The sequence below is a fragment of the Netta rufina genome (assembly GCF_964035555.1).
Source record: "Netta rufina genome assembly, chromosome: 26".
Taxonomy (NCBI): domain Eukaryota; kingdom Metazoa; phylum Chordata; class Aves; order Anseriformes; family Anatidae; genus Netta; species Netta rufina.
In genome coordinates this window covers 5,219,624-5,240,455 of record NC_140150.1, presented here as the reverse complement: position 1 = coordinate 5,240,455, position 20,832 = coordinate 5,219,624, and the positions used below count along the sequence as shown (strand labels likewise).

The following is a 20,832-nucleotide window of genomic DNA, read 5'->3' as shown; positions in this document are numbered from 1 at the left end:
ACTCAATGTAACGCTTCAGGGCTTCAGAGTTCTCAGCACTGCAGTGGAAATCCGTATCAAAATGCTGCTTGTTTAATTGCATCAGGAAGCTTTAACTCGCTGCTGCATCTGACAACTGTCTCGTGACAATTTTATTGCATGCACTAAAACATGTGAGCTTCTGGAGAGTCGTTATAACTCCAGCCTGATAGGCCATCCAGTTCGGCACGTTACCTGGTTTCCAGAGGAAAAGCAACGTGTAATCCCTATGTTTGGAAGAAAATAATAAAATGTAGGTGGAGAAAATAGATAATAGCTTTGTATGCTCTAATTCCAAAGGGCCAGCCTGAAAGAGCCACTGAGTCAGAAGGCTCTGACGGCAAGGAAAGCTGTGTCAGCAGGGAGCTGGGTGCGGTGCTTGGGAAGGGGAAGGAGACCCCGCTGGATTTGGCTTTGGCAGTGCCCTGGAGAGCTGCAGCTGAAAGGGAGCTTCAGGTGTCTGAGAGCAGGGTGAGGAAGCAGCAGAGGAGAAACAGGAGAGCGAGCAAAGTTGGCTGAGATACCATCAGCACTGAGTCACTGAGAAAATACGGAGGAAAAACAAGAGGGGAAATTAGACCTGTTCACCGAGGGAGGAGGGCAGCGCTTGAGCCAGCGCTTCAGCAGCTGGGCTGGGTGCTGACAGATGTGAGCAGCAGACATAGAGGTGACGGCGGGCTGCTCATTTTGTTTGAGCTAGCACCGTGCTTGTGAACAGGGCCTGAAGCTCGCAGAGGCCCCTCTTCCCTGAACTGAGCCCAGCACATGAGTGGCGGGGGGGTTTGTGCTCTGCTTTGCTGCCAGGCTGTTAACGCTGGACCTCCAGACTCCTGGGATCTCCGCCGCTGTTATTTGTGTTGGTTGGGGTGAGAAGGTGCTAAGCTGCTGTGCAGCGAGACTGGGAGTTGTGGAAGGGTGTAGGACAGGGTTCGTAGCAAGGTTTTCTGTGTTTTGCACTTTGCTTTGCTTCTGTCGGTTGGTTTATTTTCCTCCTTGCCATGGTTTTGGAAGGGGCTGAGTGAAGGGTACAGTGCTGGACAGTGCAAGCTTCCTGGTGAAGGCTGAAGCCAAATTATCTTTGGCAGGTGCAAGGCTGCACAGCCGCGTTTATTGATCCCACTACCAATTGTCACTTCCCTGTCCAGGTATCAGACCGCAGAACATGAGGCATGGGAGCAGCTGCAGCACCATCCTGTGTAACGCAATACTGGAGCCACCTTTTTGGAGAAATCAGATTGGTTTCAGAAACAGAATTAAAAAATATCCTAGAAAACAAAACAATCGAGTACCACGCGCAGGGTGTAGTACTCTGCTGCTCGGAAATGTAGGTCAGATTCGCAGCCAGAAGTGACATTTCTTTCGTGTAACTCCTCACAAACCGGATTGAGTCTCAGCAGAGCCTTTCCTCTCAGCTCACAGTGGTTCAGTCCAATATCCCCTCTTCCAGACAAGACTGCTTTGTCTCCTCCCCTTTCTTGTTTGCAGTTGCATGTAATCCTTGCAGATAAAGCCACTGCTGGTGTATAAGAGGAAAATACCAAGCAAGCCTGAGGCGTGTCTTTCTTCTAGATCAATTTAGCAGTTAGGAAGATGTGGGTGTCACAGAGCGCGCCTAGCTAGGAATGAATAGGCTTCTGTGGGCTCTCGTTTCATAACTTGGATCTAAGAGTCTCAGGATTCCTTCCTGGCCCTAACAATTCCTGTATTATTGCCCCTTCCGAGCACTCGCTGCTTCCGTTCCTCGTGCAGGGAATTCGGAGCTGGGCACAACACGCAGGAGCACCTGCTGGCATGTCAGCCCTGCTGCTGTGTGGGGCTGGTGGATGAGCTCCTCGCCTAGTCGGGAGCTGTGTGAGCCCCTGTTCAAACCCTGCAGCCTTGCCTTGCCCCAGGCCTGGCCAGGACAAAACAGCCACTGCAGCTGAACACGGGCACTGGCCTCTGTGAGGTGGCGATGGCACAAGAGCCACTGAGATGTGTTATCCTGAGCGGACCCGTCCTCCGCCTCAGAAAGCACGGGGAGAAGAGGCAGAAGCAGTTCATCAGTCAAAAAAAAACCCCTAGCACTGGCTCTCTGCTATTCAGGAGCTGCTGAGATGTGCTCTGCGGCCTGCCTTCCGCAGAAGGTCGCATTACGTTATCAGAGACGCTTCGCTTCCCTGACACAAAGGGTGGGGAATTCCTCAGGTCCTAGGAGCTCTTTTTTTGCTCCTCAGTACGGTTTCTTGGCCAAAAGCTGCGATCTGGAAATTTCAGAGGGTAATTTCTCACAGCGTTCTCTGTCCTTTTACTTCTCACTTCTCGTCCTGAAGCGTTTTGCAGCATTGCTGCGTGCTCGAGCGCTGCGCTGCAGCTGTGGCCTTGCAGTGGCAGTGAAGTGCTGGTGTGTTCAGTCAGAGGGTTTCCATCGCCTTTTCCTGATACAGAAAGATCTGCTGCCAGCGTAAGGTGTGTGCTTACTGCCTAATCCTTCAGGTTTCTCCCAGCTTCCTGACCTTGATTCTAAATTAGCTGAAAGACACTGAAGGAACACGGTGGGTGGGGAGGAAGGCAGTGAAATCGCATCTGGGAATGGCTTGATGAAGTCGGTGAATCATGAAATGACGGAGGCAGAAGGGACCTCTGGAAGACCTTTGCCTGGGACAGTCTCTGCTGGAATCGACACTCGCGTTGCAATTTTGGCTTTAGCTGCTTTAATAGTCTTCTCCAGCGATGAGGGAAATTCCTGCTGCTGAGGACCATAATTTGTCTAAAATAGCCGTTGCAGCTATGGGAAACATGTGAAACCACAAAGCTGCTGGCAGTTAGAAATTGATGATAAAACAGCCATTACTTTTCCATCTGCAGAGCATTCTGTTCCCGCTTTTCAGCGCATTCTGTTCAGCCAGGTAATAGAAACGTGGAATTATTAAGGTTGGAAAAGACCTCCAATATCCTCAAGTACAATTTCAACCCCCGGTCCCTCAGCCACTCCTTGTAACTCTGCTTTTCCAGTCCTGTCACAGCTTCCTTGCTCTTCCAGCAGCTCAATGTCCCTCCTGTAGCGAGGAGCCCACAGCTGAACACAAAATCGAGGCAGGGTCTCACCAGGCCCCCTTCCAGCCTCCTGGGCTTGGTGTGCCCCAAGCACAGGCCCTGGTGCTTTCCCTTGTCAAAGGCCATGGAGCTGGATGCGGCCCCTCAGCCCCGCCTGGCTGGGTCCTCCTGCAAAGTCCTGCCCAATGTGGTGTCATCCCCAAACCTCCTGAGGGTGGTCCCTTTGGTGCCAGGTGAGCACCCAAATCATGGAGGCTTTAGGAAGCGCCAGGTAAGGGCCCCATAGCCCCCCTGCAGCCGGCACTCGGATGACAGCAGAGGAGGGACGTGGCTGCGTCCCCACAGGCCTTGCGTAATTTTGGCACCTCCAGAGAGGATCTGAGCAACACGAGGACGTTGCAGAGAGCAGGTAATTCAGGTGTGGACGACCTCCCTGAACATGGAAGGAGCACGCCGTGACCTTCAGGTGGCCGACAGGCAGGACGCTTGCCCCAACAGCCCCAAAATAGGAAGGATTTGGGGGCAGACGAGATGGCTGCGGCTCACCCGCTGTGGGACTGTCGGCCAGATCTCGTGGCCACCGGTGGTGTGACACTTCGTGTGGCTAAAGGGAAGTCACTTAATCGCTTGGTGCCTTAAGCTTCCCGCTGGTTAAGCAGAGATAAAGCTAACGAGCCCATTTGTACAATGCTCTGAAAATAGCCCTGGGAAGAGTGGCAAAGAGAACCAGTTTGAGGAACTGGGGGGAAATGCTTTGTAGCAAGAAACTCTGAGCCAGTTTATGAGAACGAAGCTTTGTCAGGTCTCTTTTCCCAGCAGTTGCTGCTATTTTGTGGGCAATCAAAAAGTTCCCAAGGTGCTGAGCACTGAACCAGAGGTAATAAGTTTGTCTCTGAAATACTTAAGTGCTGTGTCTAGCAAAGCATTTAAGACTGGCTACAAACCCTTTAATGTTGTTCTTTGGAAAAATTCTTATCTTACCAGTCCATTTTGATGCCTTTTTTACATTTTTTGAAAAATGTAAATGTTGAGGAACTCTTTATTTAAAAGCAGAACCTCAGGGTACTGTGGAGTCAGTTAATAAACAGCGACTAACTCTTTGTTCAAATAGGGATGGGGAAGGAGAGCGCGCACATGATGGGAGATGGCATTTACCTTTCACAGAAAGTGATCTCCAGGATCAGCCTTGCTCTGCTGCAGTTTGCCAGAAGAACCAAATTGTCAGTTTGACAAAACCTATGTGAGCTGCCGGTGTTTCCAACCACTTCCACTCAGCTCAAAATAAACGTGTGCCATTTCAGGAATGCTAAATAGAGTCTTGTTGCAGCAAAAACAAATTGCACTTCGGTAGCTCAGGAGGAAAGCATGGCTGGACGTATTCTCACATCAGCGGCGGGGTCTGCTGGCCTTGTGGAACCTCTCTGCACAGTGGGTACTCTTCAAACTGAGCAATGTGCCCAGAAAAGAGACTATTAAACATGACTTCTCCGCTTGTTTTATTTCTCCTGGACTCCTTGAGCTCTTACCTCTGCCACTGCTGCTCAGTTGAGTCTGAATTATGTCCTAAGCTTTTATTTTTTATAGTTTGGAAATAAAAATGCAGATTGGATTGCAAGATAAATAATGCTTAGAATATGAGAAGCGGGCCTTCTGCCTGGCAAGAAGGAGTGGAAACGCTGTATTTGCTTATATATTTCTTCCTAGTTTTCTTTTCTGGGTTGTTATTCACTTTGAGGTTTAGCCTTGGGAAATTCCCTGGCAGCTGAAGAGGGTTTACATTCCAGATTTCAGAGCACGGGGCAGCTGGCATTTAAACTTTACTGAGCCGATGAGCTAGAAATAGCACAACAGTTCCTCAGCGAGGTGGAGATCCACCCCTGCCAAGAACACCCTGCCTCTTTTCCTTTCAGGTTAACTTGTGGCTTGCTTTACAGAGCTCCTAGCACCAAATTAGTCGGCAGTGGGTGTGCTGTAAGAACTGCACCTCATCTGGAGCTTTGCGATCTTCCAGTTTTCAGGGTGCTTTGGAGTCGTTTTGGGAATAAAATTGTCCTCGGGGGTCTACCTAAGTGGGGAGGCAGCCTTCAGTTCAGTCTCTTTGATCTGTTTGGAAATGTTGATTTTCCTCAGGAGTTTAACTTGGAATTGAATTTCTAAGTCTTTTGGCCTCGGGTGAGTTGTACTGCAACAGATAATGGTGATCTGGGAGCCGAGACAACTGGAAATGCGTTTGTTCTGGGCACAGCTATGTTTTGAGGCACCAGTGCAACTGCTTTGGGTTGCTGAGTGGTATATCAACATACTCAATGCTTGGAAAAACAGAAAGTTGATAATCTAAAGCTACCAGTGGCAGTGTGTACAGACATCCCACTGCACTTTATCCACCCGGATAAGGAACCTCCCAGAGCTGAGGTCTGTTTCCATGTTACACAGAACCATCGGCAGGGTTTGTTCTGCGGCTCCAGCAGAGCGAAGTCATGGGGATTTTTGCAGTGGGACCAGCTTGTCCGCAAAGGAGAGCAGCTGGTCTGGCAGTGCACCCGGTGTGTGCTAACAATGTGCTCACCGTGGAGCTGGGGGTGACTTTGGAGAACAATTAGTTCATTTGGTAGTGACTGAATTGCCTTAAATTCTAAATGGCCTTATATTAATTGAGTTGATATGATACCAACTGGATTAGTACGAAAGACTATGTTATACTGTGTGTAAATTCCTCTCTTTTTCTGTTAATTGAGTGTACTTCTCTTCCATGGCTGCAGTTCTGAATCTCTCAGTCCTGACTAGAACTGTGGCTGCTTACCAGGCAGATTGCTCCATGGTTGCACCAAAACCTTGAGCTAGTAGAATGGCTTTTCTTCCCGAAAGGGCTTTTACTTCTTCCTTTGCATCTTCAAGGCAGCTATTTTTTTCCCCTTTTTACAGAAGTTTTGATCGCTTGCTCAGTTTTATTTCCTCCAAAATTATTTTTCAGTTCATTCTCAGCCGTGTTTTGCAGTCAAAGCCTCTGCTGTTGTGTTCCTTGAAAGTCTTCCTGTACTTAGAAGTCATCGACCTCTTCTTTTGCCAGTCATGAACCTTTTTTTTCCATGTAAGCAGAATCTTTGGCTTCCGAGATAAGGAGGATTAATATGAAGGAAAGTGTCCTATCACAGAGATTTGGGGATTGCAGAAGATCTTTCCAAATGAAATGGTGGCTTAGATGGATTAGGAATGGATTAGAAGGCTTGTCCAGACCTAACCCAACAAGATTCTGGAAAGATTTTTGGCACGGAGCGAATCTGCATTGACATGAATGTAGGTATTTTCCATGTCTAATTTCTGCCCTTCTACCACAGTCACTTAAAATACAATTTGGAACACAAATCACAGGGAAAATTCATCTTTTCCTTTGCTGTTACCCTTATGAAGAAGAGCCTTGTCTGCAGCAGTTTCCCCGTTTGCCTGTTTTTGGATTGCAGCTGACAACTTACCCTCTTCCTGACTTGCTTGTGTTTTGCGGATTTTTCCATCTGCTCTCCGCAACGGTGGCAAGTATTGCAAGCCATTCAGTCACTTCTGCCAAAAAATGATGCTTGGCAATCAGCAAAATCAAGGTCGCTGGTGTACCGCTAATTAGTTCTCACATATAATAACCATAGTAACAAGGATATTAATAGAAATAAATGTGTTTAGCTGTGTAGATGCTGGTTACATACAATAGACGATGATTACTGAATAATTGCAGAAATTGAGGCAGAAAATCTATTTTGAGCCTGCAAAGCTACTGACGAGAGGGTTCTCGTGCCACGAGGCAGTGAGCTAATGAGAGAGATGGGTCTGAAGGGAAATTTGATGGTTTCAGACGTCTTCTCCTGACGTTATCTGTGTATGTATTTGTTCTGGAGACAGTGCGGCCAGACAGCTACAAATGCGAGCATAAATTCAGTATTTATGATGATAGCCTGGCTTCAGGCCAGCAGCAAGATTTGGCCAAACGCCCTCTTGCAATGGGTGAGTTTGGGGCCTCTGGATGTATCAGCTGATGAATCAGGCATTCTTTTAGCAGTGACATCATTTAGTTATATATAATGTAAATATATATATATATATATATTCAAGCTGATGACTGAGCAAGTAGATTGATGCTCCCGTGCCTTCCCCATCTAAAACATGAAATGCAAATCAAGTCACAATCTCAGAAACTGCCCCAAAAGGCCGAGGGTTTCTGTAAAAAACGTGATTTTCTTAGGCCAGGCCCCAAGAAGCTACTGAGGTCTAAATACCTGGGTGCTGTTAGCTCCTTAGGACAGAGCGAGCCCTTCTGTCTGCTATGAAAGTAGCATAGTGCTGGTAATGGCTGTGTGTGTCTGCTTCCTAGGAAAGTCGATTGAAAGCCCAAATGCATCATCTCAAATGGAAAGAAACGGCGGAGAGCAGGGAACTTGTAAGGAAATCTCTTCCCTGAAAACCCATGGCCACCTACCAGGGCTATTTAGCTGTGGCTGTGAAGGCTTCTAGCTGGCATTTTCCATTGTCTTCATTGCGAATACAGAAGGTTTTCAGTCACCTGAAGGCTTTCTGTGGGTGCTGGTGACCATGGCAGTCTGGGTGGCTGTTGGGTGGACACGTTTTGAGATGAGATGTTGCTCCTGGTATTCTTCCTGGCAATGCATTTGTGCTTGGACAAGCCTACGCAGCTGCAAAATGCCCTCGTGACCGCAGTGACAACTCTATAAAGGGTGGGAAAAGGCTTTCTGGTGTGACTTTTGTCATGGTAATCCTGGCAGACTCAAAAGGAGTGCTGTCCTTTGAGTTTACTGGCTTAGTGCTGCATGACTTCTTCATAGAGTTGGGGGGAAAAAAAAAAGCAAACAACAACAAATATCCCACACTGTCAATTTTCCTAATAGCTGCCATTTTCATTCATTTTTCTCGAAGCCAGCAATCAGTGCTGCCAAAAATGTTACTGTTGATGAGTATGAATGGAGCGAGCCTGCCAACAAGCATCTAAAATTGTCTGCTCTCACGGCTTCTTCCTTCCCCTGACAGTGACCAAGCAGCTCCTTTCAAGAAGTAATTTGGCCTCTATAAAATTCCAAGTTCGCAGGCACAGTTCATCTCTGTTCCTTTTGGAAGCCCCACTGACATGCACTAAATATACCAAAATGTCTTAAATGTGAGGGTTATTCCATCTGAAAATTTTGGATCCCTTTAGAGCGATGAGCTGGGACTAGGCAGAGCTGCCGGAATTTCACTGTGCTTTAAAGGAAAGGATTTATTTTACATTTGTGTTTATGATGCTTCCAGCTTCTGTTGCTCTGTGACTGGTGGGATCGATAATCTGTCCTTCAGGGGTTTTGGTGCAGCTAAAAATCCTGTTGGAAGAGGCTCTTCCATGGAGTCTGGTAGTGCTTGTGGTGGTTTTCTTATCTGTTCAGCAGGATTTCTGCAGCCTTTCCCTGTAGGTGAACACAAATACCTGTTTGTTTTTAGCCAGGTCGTGTTTCATACCACTCTCTCCACCAGGATCTGGTTTCACAGCTTCTCCCTTCACTGTGCTACTGTTTTTAAGATAAAAAGAGACACCAAGTAAAAATAATTCCCTGTTGAGACATGTCCTTATGTTTTGTTTCTTCTGCATTAGCAGCTGAGAGCGGCTTCCCCTTCCGAGCACGCTTAGGCTGTGGTGAGGATTAAGACACCTGGGGTTTGATCCTTGCTTTGCAGGAGTGAGGAAGCTGCCGTGAGCCTCAGCCTCTCCCTGCCTGTGAGCATCGCTGCCCGCAGCAGCCCCGTGAGTTTACCAGTGCCGAGCGCTTTTCTTGTCATTATTTTCAGTACCCAGTCCCAGGCAGAGGCGATTACAACACCTTTCAACACACCTGGTTCACTGAGGCAAGACAAAGATGCTCAGGTATCGCCTCTGGAGCTTTTTGGTCCAGCTCTCAGCACTGCCTGAGTTTATGGCTCGCACAGGGGGACCTGGCACAAACCCTGCAGACACCCAGCACGTCCCTGTACCTGCCTGCCCCCCGCAGCACACGCTGCTGTGTGTTATGTCTTCATGCAGGGACCAGCGGGTGGTGTTGGGCTTGGCCTCCTGCCTGCGTGTGTTTAAACCAGAGAGCCTCGGGTTAAAGGCACGAGGAGTTCAAAGCAAACGTCACCTTCCCTGCGTCAGCCTGGGACGCTGGCAGGTGCGCTACGAACGCGGTCAGGACTCAGCAGGCAGCGCGTGCCCTTGGTTCAGGGAGGGAGGTGGCGGCGTGGCACAGAAAATGCCTGCTGGGGCTCCCGTGGCAGCAGCAGACCTGGCACTGACAGGGATGGAGGTGAAAAGGAGCAGCAGGCAAACACAGCCGTGTGTGCCGCCCTCCTCCTCGGGGAGCGGCTGTATCCGAAACTCAGGGCTGATATCTGTGGTTCTTCACCATCCCTCAGCCTCTCTGTTAATGTGCATTTTAGGCATTTTAGTTCATTAAAGGCATTTCTCTTCCAGGAAGCCCTGGGGTGATGACGAGCAGCTGCTGCTGGCACCTCAGCTGACTTTATACCACACCTCGTGCTCCTACAGCAGCCGTCTGCTGTCACCCCAGCAGCATTGCTCTGGTTCCTCCTCCCCTCTTCTCTTCGTAGCAGTGGCAGGGCTTTGTCCGGGATGTTTTAAGCCTTTCAGAGGGAATCCGACCACGCTGCTGGTGTAGGGAAAGGAGACAGAATGGCAGCATGTGACTGTGAGCCTAATCCTGTTTGTGCTGACAATAGGGTCTTTCTTTTTCTTCCCCTTTCTGGACCGCTGGGCAGAATTAGAATGAGTATTAGTTTGGAGGAATGTGTGAAATGAGCTCTGGTTTCAGCAGTGAGTAAATCAGCAGGCAGGAAGTCTTCAGCCTTGTGACTCCCGTGACTTTGTAAATCTGACCAGCCTGGTGCTTGGCTCCCTCGGTGGCGTCCCAAAGCTCATGCACTGGGGATGGCCATCCTGGCGAGGTGCTGGGGTTCAGTCTGTGTGGTCTAAGCTGTCTCTACTGATTCCTCAGGGACCACAGTGTTTTTAAAGATGTTAAGCACCAGAACGTGCTGCTCTTGACCAGTCTGAAATCATTTCTTTCATTGCACTTAAATCACAGGCGGGTAAGGGAGCTGGGGATATCAGGCTGTTTGCAAGGGAGGTGCAAACGACAGTGGAAATGCTTGCCACTAGGAGAGGACAGGATTTGGGTTTGGTCACTAGGGAGGGGAGTTGGGTTGCATGCTCGGACTTGCTGGGCAGGGCATGTGCTGGCCTGCAGGACTGCTGCAAGAGACAGCAATAAAAGTAACGTATTAATGATCTTTTGCTTTCCTTTGTCAATAACCTAAAAAAAAAATATCTAGATAATACCACTTTTCACCACTGATATCACGCTATTTGGGTGGTAAAGTTGTTGTCCTGTTGTGATTTGGCTTTGGTTTTGTTTTGTTTCTGTCCTAAAGCAGTTCTGCTGATTTACAAGTTCCTGGGGCTTTAGATGGAATTTTCAGTTTAGTGAATTTGATTAAAACAAGCAAGCAGAAACAAAACCTTCAAATGTCAAAGTGTAAGGACATTTTTTTTCTGGAAAAAACAGTATGCTCTGGGTCTAAAAATGTCAGAAAAGGTTTGACAAAGAAGCAAACAAATTTTTCTACTTAATATACCTCTCTAAAAGGCTCCTCTAGTCTAAGCAGCTTTGCTTTGAGTTGTTTTCTGAGTCTCTCCTTTCTTCTCTTGTAGGTTTACGAAGAATCTCTCTCCAGACAAAATCAACCTGAGCACGCTGAAGGGGCAGGGGCAGCTGACCAACCTGGAGCTGGACGAGGAGGTGCTGCAGAATGTGCTGGAGCTGCCCACCTGGCTCGCCATCACCCGGGTCTACTGCAACAAGGCATCCATCAGGGTGAGCGGAGGAGGCTGCGCTCGTGGCCCCAGACACAAACGAGACCTTCCAGTGACAGCTTCCATGTGTCACTTGGGGATTTCTGATAAAGGATCCTGATGGGAGCCAGTCCCCACACTTCAAACCCTGTGTGTCAGGTGTGGCATTTGCTAATTGAGGGCTATGAGAGAGCCACCAGAGCTTTCACCAAGGCTTTCCTTGCCAAGCACTCTGTCCCTGGTGGCCAGCAGCAGGGGTTAGAGGATGCTGAGAGAAGCACAGGGAAAGTGTGGTGTGATCTTTTCTCCTCCTTGGCTGATTTATGGCATGTGATTTTTTTAAGCCAGCCATGGGGACTTTGTATGTAGTACCTGCTGATGAATTTCTAGGAATTTGCCCAAATGCCTTTTGGGTCTGCTGACTTGTTTAACACCCAGAGCATGCTATGACAAAGAAACTCACAACTTAACTGTGTGTCTGCTGTTGCTTGCAGCAAGCCTGTGCATACTATTTTTAGTTGATAGTCTCCTGGTAGGTACTGTTCTCTACAAGAAATGGTGAACAATTACTCCCTGCTCATCATCTCCAACTGCCTTAGGATTTTATAAACCTTTCTGTTTGGTCATTCCCTCCCATTTTCCTGTCATTTTGATAGCTGAGCAGTTTTCCATGTCTTCCCTCATCCCCGCTGACTTATTTTTTTAATGCTAAGGAAGTAACAAGGACCTCCAACAGGAATAGGAAGCAGAGAGAAATGGAGTGCAGTTATCTGAAAGCCTAATTATGCTGTGAGGTATAGTAAAATACACTGAACTTAAGTCTTAATCGTTCAAAATGCAATTCTTAAGAAACACATGAATGGTGCATGTGAAAAGCTGCACACTGCACTCGTTCAGCCCACCGTTGACCATTTACATGCATAATTGCTGAAATTGTGCATGCACTTACAGTTGCACTTTTGCATACTGAAACCTCCTACAAATTTTCTTCCTTGTGCTTTTTAGAGCACAAAATTGATTTTTTTTTTCAGTTGATGCGAAATGCCAGACTATTTAATCTCAGTTGGTACTAACCAGAGTTGCATTATATGAATGCAAAAGTTTTTTTGTATATGGAAGAGACTTGCTATGAAAAAAATGTGGTTCTACTCTGCCAAGTGACAACAAAAACCAGCCTGTCTTATTCATCTGCTCTGTTCTATCTGTTTTTAGAGTCAGATCTGCTCTGTTCTATCTGTTTTTAGAGTCAGATCTGCTTATTTTAGTACCAAACACTTGTTCTCCCTCCTACAAGAACTGCGGAGTAAGTATTGCTGTAAGAAAACAAAATAGGATATTATTGGTTTATGCACAGCTGATTTCTAATAACAGCAGCAATTAGTTCCAAATGTTTTAAGGACAAGAACGTTTTCCATAAAGGAATGGGAAAAATTAGTATTTGACCTACTGAACATCTATTACTTGTGATGATGTGCTGGATCCAAAAGCTACGCTGGCTTTATGGAGCTGGCAGCTGGACTGTCTTTTCACTTGTCTGCATGAGCCTGTTTGAGCTGGATTCAGTGGGACATGGTGGACTGTCCCTGTGGTCATTTCTCAGAGCAGAACTTTGAGCTCAGATGGTTCATTGATATCTCCTAAACTTTCCAATGTGAAGATAACTCTTCTAACCTCGACTTTACTGTTTCAGATCCAGTGGACAAAGCTGAAAACACACCCAATCTGCCTGGTAATGTTTCTTTCTTGTTCATTCCTTTTCTTCCAAACCGTTTTTAATCCCTCCTACTTGACAAAAATTCTGGGAAGGGAAACCATGAAGTACGTTCTTAAATTTTCATCTGACCTAAAGCCTCCAGGCCCTTAGCACCCAGGGGAAGGAGAATTCTGAGAACAGTCCTGTTAGGAGATGAGTGACCTCCCACGAGACCCTCATTTCACCGCAGGATAGAGCTGGGCTGAGCTTTCAGTGAGGTCCAGGGCAACCTTATGCCTGGTTTTTGTTGTTTGTTCTCCCCCCACTTCTGGGGATTGAGATTACCCAACAAATCTGGCACTGGTGTGAGAGGTTTGACATGAGGCTGCACAGCTTGGTTGTGCCTGTACTGGAGTCCCAGACTTGAGGATGTTAGTCTGGGCTTGAGGCTCTGTCTCGTATTTATTTATCCTCTGTTCTGTTTCTGTAGTACCTGGATAAAGTGGAGGTAGAGATGCGAACATGTGAAGAGCCTCGGCCACCCAACGGACAGTCTCCCATTGCTCTTGCTGCAGGTCAAAGGTCAGTCCCCCGAGCCCTGGGATTTCTTTCTGATGTGTTGGGGTTTGGGAGGCTGTTGTTCTCGACAGTTAACCACTGACCACCCTGGATTCATGTTTTAGTGGTTCTAATATTGACTATAAACCTTTGAGTCTACCTGGGCCTTTTACCATAACAAATGGTGACTTAAAGGACCTTCTCTTTGCAGTGAATATGGCTTTGCTGAAAAGGTCGTCGAGGGGATGTTTATTGTTGTCAATTCCATCACTATCAAGATTCACTCCAAGGCCTTTCATGCTTCTTTTGAGCTATGGCAGCTCCAAGGCTACAGCGTCAACCCCAACTGGCAGCAGAGCGACTTGCGGCTCACCCGCATTACAGATCCCCAGAGAGGAGAGGTAAAGAGTCCTCGTATGTCACCCATCATAACGTACCCAGAAAAGTGGCACTCCGGGCTGTCCCGGTGCTCTGGGCTATTGGGCAGGTGTCTGAATTCTCCTAATTAACATCAGGGAACCTCGCTGAACTTCCCTGGCAGTGCTGCAGCGGAGGTGCTGAGAGCTGACTTAGGTTCAGAGCTTTCTCTAAGCTCCTGTAATCTGTGAGAATGAAGCTGGAGAAGCTGTGAATGCCCAGGTGGTTTGTCTGATTTGTTTATTTATTTATTTGTTTGTTTGTTTTGGTCTCAGTGTGAGAGAGGGGGTTAGATATTACCTGGGGCATGATGATGTTTTTGTACATGAACCACAGAGGAAAAGCATGTTGAATGATTCTCCGTGGCCTTGTTTCATTCCACATTTAAAAATGGTTTAGTGTAATCCTTGAAGTTGATGAAAATCTCAGCGTTTTCCTCTTTCTGGATAGGTTTTGACATTCAAAGAACTCACCTGGCAGACACTTCGGATAGAAGCAGATGCAACTGACAACGGTGATCAGGATCCTGTTACTACTCCTCTGAGACTCATTACCAACCAGGGCAGGATCCAGATCTCTCTTAAGAGAAGGGTGAGTGTTTCACCCATGCTTTGAAGGATACCTTCTCACTGCCTGGTGCAATGATGATGCATATTTCCTCCCACATCCTTCAGCAATGGTTCTTTTCCTTTACAAATACTGAGTCCAAGCTGCTATATTGCTCTATTTTCTGTTGGAAATAGCTGTGTTCTTTACCAAATGTCAGAGCAGTTTATGTCCCAGGGGAGAATAATATGTATGGAGCCAATTTTAAAATCCATTTTCTCATCCCGAGGAGATCTGTCATCTCTTTACAGGGAGCTTAAAGCCTACTAGCCTTTTTTTTTTTAACCTGACAGTGGAAATGTGATGGGGAATAGATGCAAAAAAATGCCATTTTTTTTCTTAATGGTGAGCAATTTCTCTTCTAAAGAGAAGGTAGCATTGACTACTTTCCTTCTCAGATGACATACTGCAGACGTCCACCAGATGAATTAATTTTTTTCTTGGATGAGTTTCGGAGCAGCACCTCTTGTTTCTGCTGCAGCTTCTGTGTATTACAAGAAAAGTGTATTGTGAGCAATTCTTACTGTCCCTGACACCTTCTTGCTGTTTCAGACCAAAGATTGCAATGTGGTGGCATCGAAGCTGATGTTTCTTCTTGATGACCTTCTCTGGGTGCTGACAGACTCTCAGCTGAAAGCAATGATGAAGTACGCAGAGTCTCTGAGTGAAGCCATGGAGAAATCTGCCCAGCAGAGGAAAAGCCTGGCACCAGAGTCTGTACAGGTGAGTGAGGCATGATTTGGACGTTGGCTTGCCAGGAAAAAGGAAAAGACAAGGTGCAAGAGACAGTTTCTGTTTGCACATCATCTGGCCCACACTCACAGAGCATCTCCCTGGTGAGAACTGTTAAGCTTCCTTGGTCAGCATCACATAGATTGTGGGCTATTGTTGAGAAAAGAAATGACCAAAGGAGTTGAATTTGTTGCCACTAAGCATCAGAGAATGTTCTTAAATAGTCATGGGCTAGATTCTGTCTAATTTTGGATTCTGTTTAAGGAGGGTGGTAAGTTGTGTGGCTTTCCAGATTGGGCTGGCATATAGAAAGTTGCAGAGGATCCCACAGGAATTTGATTTGGTAATAAGAAATAAATATGTTCTAGAAATAATCTTTTCTGCCTCTGAATGTCAGTCTGCACAGGCCTGGGGGAAGGGGCTCTGATGTAATATATTATGACATAAAATCATAGTGAGCTCTGATGCTCCAGGGAAAATATTGGCATCCAATTTTACTGTTGTTGTCAGGGGTTCTTTTTTCCTGCCTAATACTCTGGAGAGAATTCTTTGTGTTTTTTGTTGTTGTTGCTGTTTCTTTTCTCATTTGTTCTTTGTTTCATTTGGTCTCATTTGTTCTTTGGTTTACATACAGCTTAGCAGTCTGTGAGAACCTTAAAACAACCAGTAACCTTGTACTTCCCTTACCACTTTGTTTACAAAGTCCTGTGCTGAGTAATCCCTACAAACATAGGGCAAAGGACAAAAGGTGTTTTCAGAAGAAGGGAACGTGAGGGAAGAGGAGTTTCACTGCTGGTGGTGGAAACTCTGGGGAAGGAGGACTATGTGCTTAGTGCAGTGAGATTACATAGAAGGGAGATCAGGAATACTTTGCCCTTTTCATCTCAGAGTCTTACATCATCTTCCAAGACAAGTTAACAGTAGCTTGATAGAGAGGAGGCAGAACCACAGGCAAAGGGTTTTACTCTTGACAACATAGGGAAGGATCCAGATTTCTAGACTTCCTGTTGGATTTCCTTAGATTGATGCCTTGCAGCCTGGAGGACTGCATGAGTTGTATTTAATTCTGTTCTAACTTTCCCCACCACGACCTCTTTAGCCTTCTATCATTTCTTAGCAAGCTGTTCCTTCTCTAACAGATCACACCGCCTGCTCCAAGTACCCAGCAGTCCTGGTCTCAGCCATTTGGAGTCAGCCCGAATGCGAGTAGCATTGGTCAGTACTTTGATAAACATGACATGAAAGAGTCGTCATACCACCTCCTCATCTCACGCCTGGATCTGCACATTTGTGATGACAGCCACACTCGAGAGTCAGGTAACTGAGAGCAGCGTCAGGAGGACACTGCAGGAGGGAAAAAAATAATCCAGTGTTTATTGAAGGATCAGAGGATATGCTATGGGAACAATGTGGTATTGACCAAGGGGAATTAAGCATGATTATTCCTCTTGGTGAAAAAATGTTTGTTTTTACAGTATCCAGGATCTCAAGGATTATTTGCCATTCCATTGCCTACCCCTTTCTTTTCAAGTAAGGGTTTGTTAATTAGTGTCTGTTTTATTCCTAGATAATATATTTTAACAGAGAATAGAGGTTTTTGACTATCTTTTCTCTCTTATGAGGTAAATATCCCTTCCCACCTCCCTCCCTCTCTTTGCACAGACATCTCTGATCCAGTTGGACAGCTTGTTTCAATACATCTTCCTGTTAAAGGAAAAATAAATAAATCCCCTCCCACATCATCATGATCTTTTTTTTAACTGGCTTGTGTATTGCTGTCTCCTGAGCTGCTGTTATTAATATCTTGGCACGGTTTTATTGTCTTTATTTCACTGGCCATACCAGCAAGTGTTCAGAAAACAAGTGCTGGTTATTGCAGTGAAAAGTGTAATTGACAGGAGCCTGGAAAGCGATGGGGCCTTGTAATTTGGCATTTGAGATTATAGGTCTGGTTCTTATGATATAGACTGTTGCCCTATTACATTTGGTTGTCCTGTTCCTTGCCTAGGACAAGACTTTTTAAGATATGCTCGTGCTAGTCGTGGTAACCGTCAGTGATGGCAATCAAATGAGCATTGTCCTGAATTATCCTGAGTCAGGGTTTGGACTGCAGAGCTGACTATAATTTTCTTTGTTCTTTTTCTTACAGGCACTTTGAAGCACGGGATGCTGGGCGGTGCTATGCAGCTGACCTTCAGGAGGATGGCGTTTGACTATTATCCTTTCCATCGGGCAGGTAAGGGAGAGAGTGTCCTCCCAGCTTGACAAGGGAGATAAAAACAATTTGCAGAACAGCACTGCACCATGGCTTCAAGCAGGACAGGAAGAAAGGACTACACAAAAGACTTGGGACTTAAATCCTTGCGGACTGGGTTAATCTAGTTTATCTCTTGGTGGATGACTGACCAGTTATTGGCAAAGAAAGGAACAAATTTATGTCTGTCATAAGCCATAAAGTTGAAACTTTGGATTCCTTTTTGGTTGCTTAAGCTCTGGATCTGGTTCTTACATGTGCCTAATCAGTTTGAAAGGGTTGTAGGATGTGTCCCAGGAGAAAATCTGTTTGTGGTTAACAGAGGAAGCAAGAAAAAGTGTGACCATGGCATTCTTCCCAACACTTGTGTTTAGAACACTGGCTGGTAGGACCAGCTCTGTTGTTTGGAAAGCTGCTCTTGCTCCACAAGTGCTTAGTATGCAGCATATTGTGTACTCTTGAATGTGGCATCAATTAAAGGGAATGCTTTACAGATTTATGTAGGTTTAAGGGGAGCAGGAGTGTTGTGTTTATCCGGAAACCTCATTTTAAAGCCAGGATGTTTACTTTCATGCAGGAGATGCCTGCAAGCATTGGGTGAGGTACAGCGAGGCAATGGAAGCACGGGGACAGTGGGCAAAAAGGTTGGTCAGTGAATTTCAAAGCAAGATTGAGAAGCATTATGAAGAAATGGACTCAGCCTTTGCCAAGACTCCACTTTCCCCCTTCAAAAGGAAACCAGGTAATGATGTTTGATTAAATTCCTGATAAAGCTGGAGATGGTAACAGTTGTTCCCCAGGCAGCAATATCTCTAGTTCCCTTTCACTGACTCTTAGCAGCTAGATTTGTTGGTGCAGAAATCCATAGCACACTAAAAATCAGAAATTTAGTGGCAAAGGATAATGGATATCATACTGGAACAACACTGCAGCAAGAATGGACAGGCTGCAGCAGTCACTTTCCTAACTTTATTTTTTTTTTCTCTGTAAGTGAGCATGTAATGGATAAAAGAGATGGTTAAAAGCCTAGCTGAGGAAGTTGCTCTGTTGCTGTGGAGCATGCCAGTCTTTGATGCTGTTTTTCTTTTACAAGTACTAAAGTTTTGTTTTTTTCCTCCTAACTGTGCCCATTTGTTTCTAATTTTGGGGCTGCTATTTCTGCTGTGTCAGCACATACGTGTTGGGGTTGATAGTGAAGTTCATTGAAAAGGAGATGAGTAAAACCCTGCTGCTTCTGCTTTTCCATCCCCACAGATACATCCCTAAGTCCTCAGAAAAGCCCCTTGGAGAAAGGCCGTGTACCTCCTTCAAGTTTGCCACAGCTCCGGCACCCTCCCTGGAACCGGCTTCGATCCAGCTGTGTGGTAGTTCGTGTGGATGACCTGGATGTTCACCAGGTAGGGATTGGAGCAGTGCCTGTGGACATCCATGTTCTTTTTTTTTTTTTTTTTCAAAAAGAAATTTAATTTGATGTGATGCAAATAAATCAGGCAAATCCCATGTAATCCAAGACAATCAAAGCTCTGCAACCAGGGAACCCAAAAGCTGTTACTGTGTTGCATGTACAACTTTTAAACCTGGTATGAACTGCTGATAATTTTCATGTTCAGAGGAAATTGCATGCATAACTACAGAGTTTCTGCGCTCTGTGTGTTCATGTCTAAACTTTCATAGGCAAGCCCAGGATAAAAGATTTCATGCATTCGAGAAGTTAGTGAGGATATGGATTTTTGACAGAGGAGGAGAATCTTACCTCATATTTCTGACCCAGGACTGAAAGGATCATTAGAGTGGATCAGGCCCTACATCCAGATACCGTGTACCCATTGTAAGAGCATAATCAGTACCAGGTATTATAATGGATTTAGCAACACACTGTTAATCCTGAAGAAAGGTACAATAGATTTCAATTCTGTTTGTTCACATCATCTAATTCTGATTGTTGTGGGTCTTACTAGCAGTGACACGAGATATAAAGAACTGAATTCCCTCAAAGGAGAGGAGTTGAAAATATTAGAAGGTAGAAAAAAGTTTTATTGTTACTTGAAAGCATAGTGTGTTTGATGTGTAAATGAGATAGATTGAATGTGGGAGACAGCAGGGTTACTGGGATGCTTTATTTTGCCAAATGTGGGCTCTGCACAGCTTCATGCCATTTATATTTTCAGGTTTCTACAGCTGGTCAGCATAGTAAGAAACCTTCAACCTTGCTTTCATGTAATAGAAAATTCCTCAACCTTCCTGATCAGGTCTCTGCAATCCATATTGAATTCACAGAGTATTACTTCCCAGACAATCAGGACTTTCCAGGTAATACACCAAGGTTAGCACCTTCTTTCATAAGTTTCTTAAAAAATCAGTCAACTTTTCATTCTTTACGTGTAAATTCTTGAGGCTTCTATGGGTGTTCATTTTTGTTCAGTTTCCTGGTGTTTGTGTGTTTGCCTGTCTATTTTTTTTTTTCTTTTGCCTTTGAGATAGTGGGATAGACTTTGCCTGGTGCAAAGTGTGAGGGGAAAGATGTGCTTGAAAAAAATAACTTGCCCAGGAGCATATTGAAGGAGAACTGCTTTGGTCAGCTCTTGGGGTTCTGCTCTGTTGATTTGCACTGGAGCAGGACTCTAGGGAGCTCTGAGTGCTCCGCAGCTAACTGGGTGTGAGACCTGGAACACGTCACTTCTCTGCTGCATCTCAGCTTCTCCCTTTCATCAAGAGATCTGTCTTGCAGTGGGTGTTGAAGCCCTAAGCTTTGGTGTTGTCAATGCAGGTTGTACACTGAGCTGCAGACCTCCTGAAAGGCCTTTTCTGCTATTAATCCATCTTGATTCTGTTCTATTCTAGTTCCATGCCCAAACCTGTATGTACAGCTGAATGGTTTGATGCTTACCCTGGATACAGCAAGCATGCTCTGGATAAACCTCTTCTGTCTGGATCTTTATCGCAGCTTGGAGCAGTTCAAAGCCATTTACAAGCTGGAGGACTCAGGCAAACGTGATGAGCATTTTGATGTCCGACTGGATGGCTTCCGTCTGAAGGTACCATTCACTTCTCAGTCTTCAGTGTCCTCTCCCTTCTTGTTGTGTAAGGAACATGAGACCAGGACATAGCTGGAGTCCAGGCTGAGCACGTGAAGTTCCCCCCTTTCCCCATCTGTTGTCTGTCTACTGCTTGAGTTAATTTTGTTTTCATCTATGAGCAGTAAACAAGTGCTTGAGTTCTAGTCCAGAACAGACAGGCAAGTCGGTATTTATGAAAACAGTTTTAAGGAAAAACTGCTGGCTCAGGTAACCAAAAGTTGCTTTCTGCCCTTTGGAAACCACTTTGACTCACTCCAGTGAGAAGGTACCAACAGGCATGCGTCTGTGGCATTGACATCCGATGGTGTCTGCCACTGACTACTCGATAGCAGTTTTGTGCGAAGGCTTAAAGGCCTGACCGTGCAGTAAGTACTTGCAGAGAAAGATCAAAGTGTGTAGTTGTGAGCTGAGCTGCTACACAACCCGTGGATGGTAAAAGAAGTTGAAATAAAATTAAGGTTAAATTTCCTTGCATCTGATTTCTCTTCCCTGATTGTTAATTTTTCAGATAAGGATGAGTTGAGAGTCTAGTCCAGCTCTTGGGATTTTAGTAGAGACCAAGACT

The 20,832-nt window shown here is 45.7% G+C and overlaps 1 protein-coding gene across 2 annotated transcripts in view; it reads left to right on the top strand.

Moving 5' to 3' along the window:
* The window catches only part of BLTP3A (bridge-like lipid transfer protein family member 3A), a 34,744-nt gene that overhangs the window by 2,734 nt on the left and 11,178 nt on the right, over positions 1 to 20,832 (top strand). The window contains exons 1-13 of one of the 2 annotated variants that reach the window (XM_084301974.1): positions 8,898 to 8,947; positions 10,790 to 10,952; positions 12,621 to 12,659; positions 13,114 to 13,205; positions 13,393 to 13,582; positions 14,049 to 14,189; positions 14,757 to 14,927; positions 16,076 to 16,253; positions 17,086 to 17,172; positions 17,768 to 17,932; positions 18,445 to 18,587; positions 19,359 to 19,500; positions 20,032 to 20,225. In XM_084301974.1, coding sequence (XP_084158100.1) covers positions 8,940 to 8,947; positions 10,790 to 10,952; positions 12,621 to 12,659; positions 13,114 to 13,205; positions 13,393 to 13,582; positions 14,049 to 14,189; positions 14,757 to 14,927; positions 16,076 to 16,253; positions 17,086 to 17,172; positions 17,768 to 17,932; positions 18,445 to 18,587; positions 19,359 to 19,500; positions 20,032 to 20,225 — 1,713 coding nt within the window. In that variant the 5' untranslated portion in view covers positions 8,898 to 8,939. Of the gene's footprint in view, positions 1 to 8,897; positions 8,948 to 10,789; positions 10,953 to 12,620; positions 12,660 to 13,113; positions 13,206 to 13,392; positions 13,583 to 14,048; positions 14,190 to 14,756; positions 14,928 to 16,075; positions 16,254 to 17,085; positions 17,173 to 17,767; positions 17,933 to 18,444; positions 18,588 to 19,358; positions 19,501 to 20,031; positions 20,226 to 20,832 lie in introns of those variants that run through there. The other variant, XM_084301973.1, reaches the window with a different exon arrangement.